At 41.5% G+C, this 16276-nt stretch overlaps 1 protein-coding gene across 2 annotated transcripts; it reads right to left on the reverse strand.

The window, feature by feature from the left end:
* Positions 1-4600: 4600 nt before the first annotated feature.
* On the reverse strand, positions 4601-15250 carry LOC123248627 (transmembrane protein 176A-like). 2 transcript variants are annotated; one of them, XM_044677468.1, is made up of 7 exons: positions 15149-15250; positions 13460-13684; positions 7562-7672; positions 6803-6859; positions 6310-6507; positions 5267-5398; positions 4601-4856 (listed from the first exon to the last, which is right to left on the reverse strand). In XM_044677468.1, exons 2-7 carry the CDS (start codon positions 13673-13675, stop codon positions 4797-4799), a joined length of 774 nt encoding a protein of 257 aa, XP_044533403.1. In that variant the 5' UTR covers positions 13676-13684; positions 15149-15250; the 3' UTR covers positions 4601-4796. The 2 variants fall into 2 exon arrangements, with proteins under 2 accessions (XP_044533403.1, XP_044533404.1); XM_044677469.1 differs by lacking the exon at positions 15149-15250 and adding an exon at positions 14706-14721.
* Positions 15251-16276: the final 1026 nt, after the last annotated feature.

Consider the following 16276-nt stretch of genomic DNA (forward strand, 5'->3'; position numbering starts at 1 on the left):
GGGGGCTCGAGGGGGAGGCTGCTGAGTCCTCGGCGGCGGCTCAGTGACTGGGCAGTAGTCTTTTTTTTTTGGTGCATGTGCCTCCTTTACCAGGCTATGGCTCCTTTTCCATGATTTTCTTGCATCACTTTCATTTTTTCCCCCAATTTTTCCTCTCCCTCTCTTATTTGATTTTTTAAAGTACTTTTTGAGCTCTTCCAGGAATTCTTTTTTAGGCCTGATTCTAATTCACATTTTTCTTTTAGGTTTTGTATATAGCACTTTTTACTTTGTTGTCTTCTGAGTTTGTGCTTTGATTTTCCCTGGAGCCTTAGTAAGTTTTTATGGTTAGGTTACTTTTTTGTTATTCTTCGCTCATTTCCCCAACCTGTTTCTTGATTTTTAACTTGAAAAAACCCTGCTAAAGTTGAGCTCTGTGCCTAGAGTGGAGGGGGCACAGTTTTGAACTTCAGGTTTTTTGTGCAGCTGTTTCCAGAGCTAGTTCTGAGGGCCTGCACTTTTTCAGTTCTTTGAAGGTAGTATGATCTAAGAAGAGATGGGTTTTCTGCTCTTCTCTTCTGTGTTCTGTTCTGTGAATGATCACAAGCATTCTTTTTGGCCCTGGAATGGTGGCTAAGATCCTTGATCCCATATGGCTGCAAACTCTTGTTTGCTAATGTTTCTTCTTGTCCTGGGACTGGAACCTAGATCTGTGTAAGGGCAATGCAACAGATTCCTGTACCTAGTCCCAGCAAAGGAACCCCTGTAATCTACTTCTGACCAGTTTTACCACCCTCTTATTATCTGTGGTTTGAGAGCTCTGGAAGCTTGCTGCTGGCTTACTGTGGAGGGGTCTGTCCTAGTATGACCTAGCTGGAACTGTGCTTGACTCTCCTGGTGCAACACACTTTTCTTGCTAGCTTTCTAAGTTATCTTTGGTAAGAAAATTCTTCACTCCACCTTTTTGTGGGTTCTGCTGCTCCAGAATTCATTTTGAGGCATTATATTAAAGTTGTTTAGAGGGAAATTTGGGAGAGCTCAGATGAACTTCCACCTTTTCTCCACCATCTTGGATCTATTCCCTTACTTAATTTTGATGCTATTTGTCATGAGAATAAATGTTATTACCTTATTAAGATACCATAGAAGGATTTTTTGTTTACTTACTATAACTAGATTCATTTTGTTTTAAATCTCTATTTTGTGATTGAGTTGTTTTGATTAAGCTGTTTTCCTACTTGTTTTTCAAAAATTAGATAAGCACTTGGGTGGTATAATGTAGTCATCAACATATGTGTGCTCTTAAACAACTGATAATCATATGTAGACCCTTTGATATAACAGATCTCCAACAGAAAAAATATTATAATATAAACAACTTTATCAATAGTTTATGTAATAAACTACCTATCAAATTGTGTGGTAAACCACTTAAGAACGCCCATAGCTAGAATGACAAAAAATCCACTGGAAGCCCTCACCATTAGCATGCTCTTAGGTCACAATTAGGTGTAACTCCTGCATTTCTCTTCTTCTCCCATGTGAGAATTGAGCACCCAATGTTCATTTGAGAGCAGTGGTAATTGATGGAAGCTTGCCAGATGACTACTTTGGAGGAAGAAACAGCCTTCAGTTGGAAAGAATGGGAACTTTGAGAGTCCAGTATAATAGGATCTTCCCAGAACCTGTATGAATCATATTGGTGGTTTGTCCTTAGAAGAGATTGTTGTTACATCGTTTGCACATTTTGACTAATAAAAGTTTAATTCAATGCATTGAGAAATATAAGTCTAGTTAGTGCTTTCTTCTCTATCCATATTCCACTTCCCCCACCCCATTCCCATGTAAATAAAGTTGTCTCTGTAAGCAAACTGGGGAAAAAATTGCATTAGTTAGCACAAGTAATGATAAGCCATAGGCAAATGATGTTATATTTAATGTATATGGTCAATCCCTAACAATTAGCATTTCCTCCCTCAAAGTTAGGGATTATGTCATTTTGATTTTTGTATTCCCTAGATGAATATATACAAAGTGCTTAAACTATGTTTTTATTTTAAATGCACTTGTTTTGTTGCAAAGGTTAACTCATTACCAGTGTTATATAACATGGGGATGTATATATATATATATGTATAAATAACCCTGATGGTATTAGGAGCTAAAGCTGAGTGACTATGGAAATCCTTGAGTGTAACACACAAGTTGTGGTAGTGAAACACTAAGGACCTCTCAGGTATATTTGTGATGTAATTGCTACACCCAGCTTCAATATAACAGTATCCCAGAAATAAATAGTCTAATGAAGAAACGGTGGATTAGATTTCACAGTTCTTCTAAATGCTTATCCTGGCTTAAATTATAGATAAACGCTAATTGACTGTGTCTTAACTTTTTGTTTGAAATAATCCCTCTTCCTTCAAATACCCAAGGATATGTATGCTAATCCTTAAAGTAAAATGATATCCACCTAAGGGAGTTTCAAGATTTAATAATAACAGACTTAGGGAAAGGGAACAGGGAACTGAAGGAAAGAGGCATAAAGGAAATCCTTGGCTTAAGCTACAGATGATCAGGTATTATGAGAATTGAAGGCAATCAGGGTTTGAGATTGACAATTGATGAGGTTTGTCTCTTAGTTGCAACCTGGCCAGACCAGGCTGCTTTAGCCTGAAGCAGGTTGATGATGATACTGATGTTACTTCTTCTTTGATGATTAATCAGGATGTATAGTACAGTCACAGGATTGGAAGCTATGATAGTAATCCCTGCTGGTTGCTGGTATCCCAAGTTGAACTTTAGCCTACCCAAGTCCAACCAAAACCACTCACCAAAGCCCTTCTCCAAAGTGAGAGTCCTCCTTCAGTCCAAATCCTGCTTTTATACTCCCCTCAGTTACTGTCTTTCCCTTGCTAGCACATGCCAGTCTCGGCTCATTCCAAGTTCCAAACTGCTAAATGGCAATCATTCTGTTCTCCATATTGCATAGCAGAAATGATATTACACCAGCCACGTAAGACCCTGGGAATACAAGAGGCAAGTACAGAATGTGGGGGTTTTGTTGAAGTTGCTGGGGACAGCCCTAGATTACTGAAAGGAGCAGTTCTGAAGCAAAACCCAAATTTGTTCATCTCTTTAATCTCTGTCTACTCTTTCTTTTTCTTGTCTATAGACTTTCACAACTTTGCCCAGGGCTATCCCTCTTCTTCCAGGGCAGCCTGTATTGAAGGTTGCTGCATGTTCTCCTTCATAGAATCTATCCCTTTTGTTGATGTTGTTGAGTTCTGTCTGAATTTTCCTGATGCCATTTGGGGTTCTCTTGGGACAAAGATATTGGAGTGGTTTGACATTTCCTTCTCCAGGTCATTTTTTTTAAACCCTTAACTTTCGGTGTATTGTCTCATAGGTGGAAGAGTGGTAAGGGTGGGCAATGGGGGTCAAGTGACTTGCCCAGGGTCACACAGCTGGGAAGTGGCTGAGGCCGGGTTTGAACCTAGGACCTCCTGTCTCTAGGCCTGACTCTCACTCCACTGAGCTATCCAGTTGCCCCTCCAGGACATTTTACAAATAAGGAAAATGAGGCAAACAGGGTTAAATGACTGGCTCAGTGTCACATACTTAGTAAGTGTCTGAGGTCAGATTTGAACTCAGGAAGATGGGTCTTCCTGACCCCAAGCCTGGCATTCTCTCCACTGTGCCACCTAGGTGCCCAGGTCCATACCTATGTGGTGCTAACAATTGAGTTTATCTGTAATGGGGCAGCTTTTGTTTTTGGGAGGAGATCATATGATTTTCAGTAGAAAGAGACCTTAGAGTAGAGCTGGTCCAATCCTCTTACTTCATAGAAGAGTAACTGGACCTAGAGAAGTGACTTGCTCAGTTACATAGTGTAGAAGTGATAGAGCTAAGATTGGGCTACATAATCTCTGCCCTAGATTCAGTGCTTTTTTTTCTCTACACCAAGTAGCATCCCTCTTCTTCCTCTTTGGCTCATTTTGCATATACTGAGGAGGTTATTGCCTTGGGAAGTGGAACCGAGTGGTGTGGTAAGAGTTAATCCATTCCGAAGTGTTCTGTCCAGATGACTGTGCTGGGGGAGCGAGGGTGGGGGAATCTCCTGGAGTCTGGCTCTCTCTTAGAGGGACAGAGATGTTTTCTGGCTAAGCTCCCAGAGCATTTAGCTACTTAGATGGCTGTGTGGGTGGCAGACAAAAGGTTTTAGTGGTGTGGTGGAATGGGGGAAGGGCTCATGGAGGAAGGGACAGGGAAGAGCAAGGCTTGTTTTGGAGCCCACTTGCTTGCTTGACTCTCCACTACCCCTCCAGAAAACTCACTAGGTTCTGCCCTCAACTGTCTCTCTCCTTGGTCCTAGCTGTGGCCACAGTAGGCAGCTGTATTATGCTCCCACCTAAGGACAAGCTCCTCTATCCCTGAGCCCTGCACTCTTCCAACACAGTATTCCCAGTTCTGGGCCTTTATTGTGCATCAACACTTGGGAGGTTTCCAGGGGTTGGGACCCGTCCATTCATTTGGGCCCAGTTCCACCCCGCTTCAGTCTCTGGGAAGTCCTCTGGGGTAACAAGAAGGAAGGGGCTGGAGAAGAAGGAAGGAGCAGCCAGGGCAGCAGCCATAGTTTTATTATCAGACTTTCCCTAGAGTAGGGAGGATGAACGGGGCATGGATTGTGGGAAGTGGCAGGATAAGCTTTATTACTCTCTGGTGCAGGACTAAAGGGTTGAGTGGTGACATCAGGATGTGTGTATATATAAGGTCATTTCAGAAGCGGCGAGCCCAGCTGAGGCTCACAGAACTCCACTCTACTGGCAGGGGGTTGCGCTGTTCAGCTCTCCATCAAGTAGTTTCTTCTTATCCTTATCCTGAATGCAGAGCAGAAGCAAGGTGACAGGTGAGCGCCACGTAGAAGGAGGTCTGAGGGTAAGGTTCTTTGTCTAGAGGCAAGCCTGGTCCCAGGGCTCCCTAGATTGAAACAAACCCTGGCCACCACACCCAGAGTGTACCCCGATACCGAGGATGGCATTGGGATATGCTATTGTTCACTCCATCCTCTGATGTTTTAGATTGTTGCTTCAAGAGGGTCAAAATAAATGCCTAGAGCATCCCCAGAACTAGGCAAGGGAGGGGGATCCCAGTCTCACCCATCTGCTGAACATACCTTTGTTTGACTCGGAGAATAGATGGGCTCTCTCCTTCTTCCCAGAATCTTCCCTTTATTGTAGAGTATTGCTGCTCTCCTCCCACCCCTTCACCCCCCACCCTGAGAGCTCACCTCTTCAGGTGGTTTGTCGCTCTGGCGGCTGAAGCATGACTGTATGGGGGGGAGCCCTATGGAGACTAGCGTCACCACCAGCAGTGTGATCCAGGTGACGAACAGCATGACCCGAATTCCATGAAACAGGTTCTGGTGGTGGAATGCAAAGGCAAGTCTAATTCTGTCACTGGCATAATGCTTTGGCTGTCCAGTCCCACTCCTCCTGGCCTCATCACTGCTACAAGTGTGGTGCCCGTCTATTTGAACTGGTCACCATTGTCAACAATGGGGTAAGATAGAAGGAAGAATGTGGGATTCAGAGATTCATCAACTTCAGTTTGGGTCTTAGCTCCATAATTAAGTGGCTGTATGATCTCAGACTTTTCTCTTAGGACTGCAGTTTCCTTACCTGTGACACAACAGGTGGTAAGCTTCTTTCCAGCTCTAAAATTCCCATACTTTGCTTTCAGGAATAAGTGTGATGATGTATTATCCTGACTTTATAGTGACTAGTTATGTGCTGTGGGACAAGTCCTCTAATCTCTTTGAGCCTCAGTTTCCTCCTCAGTAAATGAGGATAAAAGTATTTGCACTAGCTATCTCACAGGGTTTTTGTTTGCATTAGTTATCTCACAGGGGTGTTGTGCCTTTGATTATTGACACTGAGGGGATGGGCTCTGTGGGCTGCAACGGGACCTTTCTCCTTGCCCTTAGACTGGGCCAGAGCTAGGGTTCCTGCTCAAGAACTCTAATGAAAAGATTAAACTTCTTTCCTAGCAGGATGCTGCCACTTGGCCTCCACTTTTACCATCTTGAACTAGCACTCCATCCACATCTCCCTTGTACTCCACCATTAGATTCTCTCGTGATCTAGGCCTTGTCACAGTCTTTTTGGAAGGATAAAATTGCTTGACAATGGCCTTTAAATCTGTCATGGGGGCAAATTCTCCATCCCTGTGAAACTGCTCATCCTGGACAAAAGTCCTTGTTATAGTTATACATTGTTTAATTGTCCAATCTCCTTTTTCATTCCTTCCATCATCCTAAAAATACAAGCTTACCTGTAACTTGGACACAAGGCTAGAGCAGTTCTTTTGGTTCCAGATTTCTTCAGTACTTGCAGTAGGGTATGCATGATTACCTCTACAAATATACCATAAGCTAGGCAATGGGTTTCGATTTATATCACGAATCCCAAAGACAACGGCAGCAATGGAAATGGAAATAGTAGCCAGAACGAACAGGACTTTCAGGAAGCTCTACAGAAGAGAGAAGGTAGAAGGCATCCCTAGTTAGGGCTTTGCCCAGAGTCTTACTGCAGGTCAGTTTAGTGAAGAAAAGACTCAATTTTTAAAAAAAATTCTTATCTTTGCAAGTTCATCAAGGGCTCTTCAAATCACAGGCAAAGTTTGTGGGGATGGTCTATGAAGAGGGCATGGGAGAGTTTGAGGGTCCTCTTTGATGAGGAAGGAGAAGGGTACCAAGCTAAGGATGGGACAGATAGACCTGGGGTAGGACAGACAGCTTGTTAGTTATATCCTTCATTGCACTTACCCACCAGGAACTTCTCCTCTTCTTTTGAATGATAGCAACAACTCCAGCTATGGTAGCCTACGGAGGATAAGGTGGTATAAAAACCCAAATTTTCTTTCTATCCTCTCCTACCATATAATCCTTTTTACCACTGCCCCATTCCTCCATTCCTTTCTCTATTCGTTCTGCCCAAAGTATACAACTTGCTACATCAAGACTGTTGGATATGGGGCTTGGCTTCTGTTCTATGCCAAGAAAAAGGCCAGTATGCAATTTGATAAGGATGGAAGAGGTCTGAGTGGGAATGACTGGATCCACAAGGTAGAGGTATTATCACTAAATTTGGGGTCAAAAATGATTTTTTTCTTGAAGCTAAATCCACGAAGCCTTCCCTGACCACCCCTAATCCACAGTCATCTCTCCTGCTTGTAGTACTGATTGTCTATACTATCAATTTAATTATTTGACTTGTTGCTTGCCTTTTTATTTATTCATCTAACACATTCATTGAACATTCACAATGCCCAAGAAATAAAGATGAATGTCATTGTTTCTGCTTTATTGGAGCTTATTATCTAGCATATATCTTATTTCTCCATTTAGATAGTAAGTTCCCTGAGGATAGGAATTGTATCTTTTATTTATTTGTATCTTTTACAATATCCAGAATAGAGTCGGGGATATTATAGATGCTATAAAGTGTTGTTAATAATGATGCTTATGCCCTTTCTCTCTGAGATCCATTCGCCTCCCCTCTACCTTCCTCCCTATTGTACTCACCACAGCTCCAGTCAAGAAAGGAGCTCCAAAAAACCACATATCAGCGACGGGTCCCAAGAGGATGAAGACTCCTAGGGCCACACTCATGACTCCCAATATTATCTGTGTAGTCTGTGAGACAAAGACATCCCACATCCCACAATCAGATTCCTTTAAATGTCTCAAATTTTAGGAGATCAATTTCTTGCTCTCAATTTCCAGTCTCAGAGAAGGGCTGGGGTAGTATAGGTACTGAGGTAGTGGTTGCCTGTGGTGTAAGAGGAGTTAGGACTTTATAAGGCAAGGCAGAATTGTTTATGGTATAATACCAGCTTCAAGAATTTATTTCACAGACACTATAGATATTTTTATTTTAAGAGGCAATAGGGTCTTGGATGATTAAGAGATTAACTTTCATTCTTTGAGAGTCTATGGGGAGATGAAGAGTTTTTTTGCCATTTTGGAGAAAATTTCTTTTTAGCTCTTATGGGCTTGAGAAAAACTGTGAGAGAACCAAGAGAAAGGACAAAGAGAACTTCTTTCTCTAGCTCTTTAAGAGAACTGTTTATAATTCTTGTGAAGAAACTGGAATAGAATACTTAAAAAAAATCTGTACCTTTCATTTTAGAATCAATACTATTTATTGGTTCCAAGGCAGAAGGGTGGAAATGGCTAGGCAATTGGGGTTAAGTGATTTGCCCAGGGTCATGCAGCCAGTAAGTGTCTAACGTCAGATTTGAACCTAACACTTTTGGTCTCTAGACCTGGCTCTAGATACACTGAGTCACCTAGCTGCTCCTTGAAAAGAATTATTGAGAAGAGATTTTAAATGGTATCCTGAGAGGGTTGAAAAGTGAGACTTTTCTAGAACCAAGGAGTAGTGAGGTTATAGGTCCAGCCTCTAAATGGCTGGTGGACTTTGGCTGTGAATTTTCTCATAGTTGACACCTTACAAATAATTATTTTTGTTTTGTTGTTTGTTATACTGTTAATGAATTGTAGAGCCAGGAGCTTTGATATTTATGTAAGTCTAGGAAATTACAGGCTTGATAAATAAAAGGAGAGATCAACAGAAAATTAGGAGAAAAAAAATTTTTCTTCAATTTACTTAATAAACCAAGGTGAAAAGTGGAAACACAGAAGTAAAACAACCGCTTGAACACATGGGTTGATGCGGACATAGTTGGGGATGTGTCACTAAACTATCTCACCAATGCAACTATCAATAATATGTAAATAAGTCTTGATTGATCACACATATTAAAACCAGTAGAAATGCAGGTTGGATATGGAGGGGGGTAAAAGGGGGTGAAGGGGAAAGTAAAAACAAGAGCCATGTAACCATGGAAAACTTTTCTTAAAGAATAAAATATTAAATAATAAAAAAAAAGATTAAAAAAATAAACCAAGGTGAAGGCTCAGAGTTAATTGATGAGAGAAATGTTAGAATTTTAGTGATTAATAAGGAAATATCAGAACATATTCTTCGATTGTCTTAGAATCTGGGATAATAATGAAGGAAAATGATCCAGTACCAGGTAGAGAGAAGACATGCTCACTCAACATAAGATTCACATAGGAAGGTCAACCCTAGCTCTTCTAAAATAGATCAAAATATAGGGCTAATCCCTCCCTTAATCTACCCTCTTCTAATTACTTTATTTCCCCCTTCTCTCTTCTCTTTCTCTCCTATTTCCCTGTTTAGGGAAATGTATTTGTATACCTAACTCTGTGTGTGGATATATGTGTGCATGTATCATTCCTACTTTTGGCTAGTTCAGATGAGAGTGAGGTTCAAGTGTCAGTTGCTTCCCTTATCTCTTCCTCCTTGTTTTTATAGATATGTACTTGTACACACTGATTATATGAAATATCATTCATTAACAGTATTTTTCTTCCCTTCTTTTTCCATTTTTTTCTTAAAATCATCAGAACATAACAGAACAACTCCCAGGACTTGTTTAATTAGAACCCCACTCTTACCCCTGATGACATTAGGGTTCTAAGGGGACACATGTGAATTTAAGTAGTTTATCCTTGTTTAAGTTCTTTATCATTGTTTATTTATATTTACTTTTTTGTGTTTTTCTTCTTGCTTGTGTTTAGACTTCAAAATTTATATATATCTCTAGTGTTTTCAACAAGAATGCTTGGAAGTGTTCTATTTCCTTAAAGCTTTATTTCCTCCTCCTTTAGCATTATAATAAGTTTTGCTAGGTAAATTATTCTTGACTATATACTCATATCCTTTACCTTCTGGAATTTTGTTTTCAAAGTTCTTTGCTTCTTTATGTCATTCAGTTGTATTTAACTCTTTGTGACTCCATTTGGGGTTTTCTTGGGAAAGGAATGGAGTGATATGCCATTTCCTTCTCTATTTCATTTTATAGTTGAGGAAACTGAGGCAAAAACTTAAGTGGCTTGCCCAGGGTCACATGGCTAATAAATGTCTGAGACCAGATTTCAATACAGGAAGATGAGTCTTCTTGATTTCAGGTCTAGTGCTTTATTCAATGAGCAAACTTTTGGCCTCTGTTTCTTTATAGTAGTGACTGCTAAATCATGCATGATCTTGACTGGTTCCTAGGTAGTTGATTTTTTTCTTTTGGATGTTTGTAGTATTTTTTATTTGATTTGGAGTCTCTAGATTTTGCCTGTGATGCTCCTGGGAGTTTTCATTTTGGAGTTTCTTTCAGGATGCAGTTGGAGAATTATTTCTACTTCCATCAGAATTCAGTCTGGTACATTTTCTAGTTTTTTTTTTTTTCTAGTGCATTCTCTGTTTTGGAGAGTCTTGTGGAGGAGAACTTGGCGGTACTGTTTCCTATCACTCCACCATCTTGGTTCTGCATCCTATGAATGCCTGTTGATTGATTAATTCTGGCTTTATTTCTAGGTCATCTGATTTCAGAGGTAATAAGATTGGGGTAGGTTAAAGAATAAATCTTTCCCTTTTCTTGCAGAGGCTATCTCACATTGAGTAGAGTCTTTGAAAACATTAGAATTGGATTGACAGTTAAAGAAATAGGATTATTGGTCAGCTAGTTAATTAGAATTTTCAAAGGCAATGGTTCCTCTATTTAATCCCCTTCTCCTCTCCTAAATGAATCTCTCTTTCCCAGGCTACCAATACTTTATTTCTCACTCTTTTCTTTTGAGTGAGATAAGTGTGTGATTCTCAAAGTAAAATATTCAGCTTCCCCCACCACAATATCCTTAAGGCAGAGGTGCCCAGTTGGCACCCCAGTTGAAAGGGGGATGTGGAGGGGTAGTTTGTTACTTTTTGTTGACTGTTTTATCTAGAGGATTCCGTGACAAACTTGAGAAAGGAACAAAAGGTCCTAATTCAAGGGCAGTTGGCAGTTCAGTTACTTCTTTATCTCTTAAGATGTTAGATGTAACTTTTCTTTTGTATATTTTGATATTTTCACTGTTCTTTGAACCTAGCTCATGCATTCAAGATTGCATACCACAGCTTCTCCCAACCAGAGCTGGACAGAGGAAGAAGGGGGGAAATCTTGCCTTAGGATCCTATAAAAAGGTCTGTTCTTACACCCAGACACTTGCATTTGTCATTAGGACATTTGAAAGGAGTTTCATGAAAGGAATAAAAACTATTGCCTTTTTTTTTCCACTCTTGCTTTCAGACTGGCTCATTTATCTTATCCCATTCACTTTCTTTCTCTTTCCATCTATGCCTTTTCTCTTAACATATAATACAAGTGGGACAGCTAGGTGGCTCCCTAGAGAGAGTCAGGCCTGGAGATGGGAGGTCTTGGGTTCAAATGTGATCTCGGATAATTTCTAGCTGTGTGAGCCTGGGCAAGTCACTTAACTCCCATTGCTTAGCTCTTATAGCTCTTCTGCCTTAGAATGGATCAATTCTAAGACAGAAGGAAAGGGTTAAAAACAAGAAAAACATATAATTAAAGGATATTTTAAAATATCTGTAGTAAAAAAAAACCCTAAACCTTTATGCTCTTTATTTTGAATTGCCTTTGAGCAATCATAAAGTTCTTTTAATGACCCCAGATTTCTTCCTGAACCCACTGCCCATCTTTTAAACACCAGCATTCTAAAGGTATTTTCCTACTGTAATGAGTTATAGAGTCTGTGGTCCCTAGGCAGCTAGGTAGCTCAATGGATAGAAAACTGAACTTGGAGTCTTGAAGACCTGGGTTCAAATTTGGTCTGGATACTTGCTAGCTATGTGTTACTGGACAAGTCACTTAATATCAATCTACCTCAGTTTCCTCAGCTGTAAAATGCTGAAGAGCATACTTCCTGAGGTTGTTGTGAGGGTCAAATGAGATATTTATAGTACTTGGTAGACACAATAAAAGCTCACTCTTTTCCTCTTTCCCCCTTCAAAGTTCTTAATTTTTAATCCTCAACCTTTGGGCTGGAGTCTTCAAAGAATCAAAAATGAGTATTGGTGCAAGTGGCTAGAGTGCCAGACCTGGAGGCATGAGGTCCTGGGTTCAAATATGACCTCAGATACTTCCTAGCTGTGTGACCTTAGACAAGTCTATTAATCTAATTGCCTAGCCCCTATAGCTCTTCTGCCTTAGAACTGGTACTTAGTATTCTAAGAGAGAAAGTAAAGGTTTTTAAAAACAAAAAAAAGAAAGAAAATGAGTATCACTCTGTGATCTATATGGAGAGGTAAGTGTAGGAACCACTGGCTGCCTGCTCCACATTTTGTTGTTGTTCAGATGTATCTGATTTTTCAAGACCCCATTTAGTGTTTTTTTTTCTTTAAACCCTTACCTTCCATCTTAGAATCAATGCTGTGTATTGGTTCTAAGGCAGAAGAGTAGTAAGGGCTAGGCAATGGGGGTTAAGTGACAGCTAGGAAGTGTCTGAGGCCAGACTTGAAACTAGGACCTTCCCTCTCTAGGCTTGGTTCTCAACCCACTAAGCTACCCAGCTGCCCCCCGCCCTGTTTAGTGTTTTCTTGTCAAAGACAATGGAATTCTTTGCCATTTCCTTCTCCAGTTCATTTTACAGAGAAAGAAACTGAAGAAATCAGGGTTAAATGACTTGCCCAGGGTCACACAGCTAGTACGTGTCTGAGGACGGATTAGAACTTAGGTTTTCCTGACTCCAGGTCCAGAGGTCTACCCACCATGCCACCTTGCTGCCCACCCCACACTTTACAAACAAGGAATCATGATTGTGCAGTGATGGAGAGGAGGTCGTTGAAGAATGCAAATGTATAAGAGAGAGAGGGAAGGTTGGTGGATAGCTTAGTATCTTTGTAGTGTGGAGAGGAAGGAAGGATGCATTGAGTGGACTCCCTTTAGGAAATGCATAGAAAACTATGGATCAAAGTTGTCCAGGAATAGGTTGCATTTCATGCTGAAGGAGGGAGCAACTAAACCCATGAGGTTCCGTCCATTTGACTTCCACATTCTCCTATACAGTAAGATGAATTTTCTCTAAATGTCTCTGCTGTTATCTCCTCTGAAACTAATAAACAAGATCTAAACTATTTTTTTAAAACTTTCTTGGGGCCTTGGTCGATTGTTTTCTGTGATTTAATTTTAATTTAATTTAATTTTCTGTGATTTAATTTCTGTAGGAAAAAATGTTTCCTCGCCTTGTTCCCATGTATTAAAAGGGTAGCAGAGCAGAAATGTAGCTTGTGAGAGAATAAATGTATCCCCATTGAAATCTCCTTAAAGTACGTCTTTTGGGGGGGGGGCACCTAGGTGGCTCAGTGGGTAGAGCACAGGCTAGGAGATGTGAGACCCTGGGTTCAAATCTAGCTTGAGACACTTCCTTAGCTGTGTGACCATGGGCAAGTCATTTAACTCTGATTGCCCAGATTGCCCACTGGCACTGATACTCAGTATCCATTCTAGTCCTCTTGTTTATATTGAATTTTGCCCCCATTTGGGATGCTATTTCACTTACCCAGGTTGCCAACTGAAGCCGACTCATTGTTGTTCTTGACCCCAGAATGCCAGGGCATTCAACAAAATGTTGAAACAGAGACTTCCCAGCCTTGAGGACATGGGGCAGAGCAGACTCCTGGTGAAAGTGGATATTGATTTCAGCTGGCTGCGAGGGGCTGAGTGCCTCCAACCCCTCTATCTTAACTCCATTCACCTTCATGTCATTGGGAATCATCTTTTAGACCTAGGAAGAAGTGAGATGAAAATGTCAGAGAACAAAAACATCTGTGTGGTTCAATGGATAGAGAGCTAGGCTCAGTGGCAGGAGGTTCTGAGTTCAAATTTGACTTCTGATACTTCCTAGCTGTGTGACCCTGGGCAAGTCACTTGAGCCCCATTGCCTAGTCCTTTCCACTCTTCTGCCTTGGAACTAAAACACATTATTGATTCCAAGATGGAAGGTAAGAGTTTAAAAACACTGTCAGATCTCATCATGGAGCTTCTTTCAACCTGACTCCTTTTGTAAGGATCTGAGTTTACTTCCCAACATTATAGCATCCTTGGCTTGTCCTCTGGATTTGTTTTTCCCTTTGAAGGCCAATTTAGATGTGCAGAACCATCCCTTTAGACTCTATTAACAGTCTCTAATCACCTGTATGCCCCAACTGCAGAGAGGACAAAGATCCAACACAAGAGACCAGTCTCAGAGAAGGGAGGAAGTTTGGATTGTGGGGAACAGACTACAGAAGAAGAAATTAGTTTTCTCTGAAAGCCCGGAAAACGACCTTCCTCAATCCAAGTCCCATTAGATCCATAATAAAAACAATAATGCTAATAATCCTTTAACATATGTTTATGGGCTTGGTTTTCAAAAGATTTTCAGATGCATTATCTCCTTCTATCCTCTGGTAGGGTACGGTAAGTATTGTTAAACTCATTTTATGGACAAGTAGACTGAGTTCCCAAATAGTCCAGCAACTTGCTCAAGGCCAGAATGCAGAAACTCTAGCTTTTCTCCAGCCCCTGCACTCTGTTGGTGGAGTAGAGAAGAGCTTGGGGGGAAGCAGCCTGAATACCTCTCTGCCCACAAAGTGCTTCTCCCTTCTCCCCCGACATCTCTCCCAGGGTTTCTCCACATTCTCTCTTCACAGTCCTGGGGTATCTTGGTCTAGGCCAATGCCCACTCACATCCCTTTTCCTTATCCCCACTTGGGGCTGCCATTCTACACCCCAACGCTGAGGGATAAAGTCAAATAAACACTTACATTTCTTCTGTTGCTTTCCCCAAATGGCTAGAAGGGAGGATTTGAAGAAAGAGAGATTTTTCAGCCTTTTGTTTATTCACTGAAATTTCTGTTAATGATTCCTTTACATTTCCAGATGATTGATTTAAAGGAGGAGACAGGAAAGGGAGACTTCAACAGGGGACCCGAGGAAGAACCTGTCCCTTCTACCTGTTTTGCTGTCCTCTTCCTCCTAGATATACTGGCTAGAAGCACCTTCCTTCCCATGCAAACACTCTAGAGGGTTAATAACATTGGGGGGGGGAGATTGGATTTCTGTGTAAATAGGATAAGAGATTGAAGAGCTGCCTATGTCTTAGGGGGAGCAGGGGAGTTGCCTTTGCCTGCCTATGGGTCTGGGGGTGTCTTCAGCCTAGGGGAAAAGTGAAAAAGAGCCATATTTTGAGGAGTGGGGTTCCTCTTACCTTGTTTGGTTCAGCCTCCTTGACCAGAAAAAAGGAATAGAGGTGAGGGTCAGAGGAGTGGGGAAAACAGAAATCTGACTGAGGCACAGCCTGGATGGAAATGCGGAAGTGGAGGAAGGGACCAAAGAGATGTGAATGGGAGGAGCTAGACATTCTGGGGTGGGAGGGGAGGAATTGTGCCGTAATTCTGGGAAATGGAAGATAGGGCAAGGCCAGGGCAGGGTGAAGGTTTATTTTTGTGTATTAGGAAAGAGAGACCGGAGGGGATTTCCAGGCTTAGTGAATCAAGGCCATGGCCAAGCCAAGTTAGCTCTTTTTCTTGTTTTGAATTCTGAAGCTGCACAGCTGAGCTTTGTTTTTACATTACTTGCTGGGAACCTGGGAGAGATGTTGCAGAAGGGGAAACAGAGATGATGGGAAATGAAATCACCCAGGCTTTTGCCAAGCTTGCAAACTACTACAGAATCTCTGCCAAGAAAACCTCAGATGGGGTCATGAAGAACTGGGCATGGCAGAAACAACTGAACAACAGAATAAAACTAGCCCCCATGGTGGGGTTGGGGAGGGCAGGGGCTTGGGTGGAATTTGGACCATTGCCAGGAAGAAGGAATGAAGTTTCACTGAGAAGATTTAGCAGGAAAGGAAAAAGAGACTAGGATGGTGGCATCACTCTATATTTGGACACTTGTTCGATTGATGTGGCACTTAGAAATCATACATATTATTTCTTTTTCACTTCTGATGATGTCACTGGCTTGTGACTTTCAGCAGGGACCCTCTGTCTGCTCCCAACTTTCCGTCATCCCAGGACACATTTTTAAGCTCACGTGGCTGGTCTCTAGTTGTTTCTCGTTTTACAAACCAAATCAATAAAATGGAAATATGTAGGAAACAAGAGCCATAGGAAAATCTCTCTTCCCAAATAGAGGAGAGAATCTTAACCTGGGCTTTGTGACTTTGTTTTTCTTTAATTCTTTCCAAGCTTCATTGCTGGGAAACAATCGGATTTCTAGAGCAACCAATGGCTGCGGTGGTAATCGGAAATCAGCAGGCTAGCCCTTCTGGCTCTCTCGCCCCGCCCTGCTCTCCCTCCCCCCCCCCCCCCCCCATCCCCTCTTATGTCCCCAC

This window comes from Gracilinanus agilis, chromosome 5 (genome assembly GCF_016433145.1).
Source record: "Gracilinanus agilis isolate LMUSP501 chromosome 5, AgileGrace, whole genome shotgun sequence".
Classification (NCBI taxonomy): Eukaryota; Metazoa; Chordata; class Mammalia; order Didelphimorphia; family Didelphidae; genus Gracilinanus; species Gracilinanus agilis.

Bases quoted from the DNA above. Each gene is read 5' to 3' on its own strand.
- LOC123248627 (XM_044677468.1), bottom strand. From the start codon at position 13,675: ATGATTCCCAATGACATGAAGGTGAATGGAGTTAAGATAGAGGGGTTG. The intron at 7,673-13,459 runs GTAAGTGAAATA...TTTGTCTCACAG, and splicing joins GGCTTCAGTTGGCAACCTGG to ACTACACAGATAATATTGGG. The intron at 6,860-7,561 runs GTGAGTACAATA...TATCCTCCGTAG, and splicing joins CTTTCTTGACTGGAGCTGTG to GCTACCATAGCTGGAGTTGT.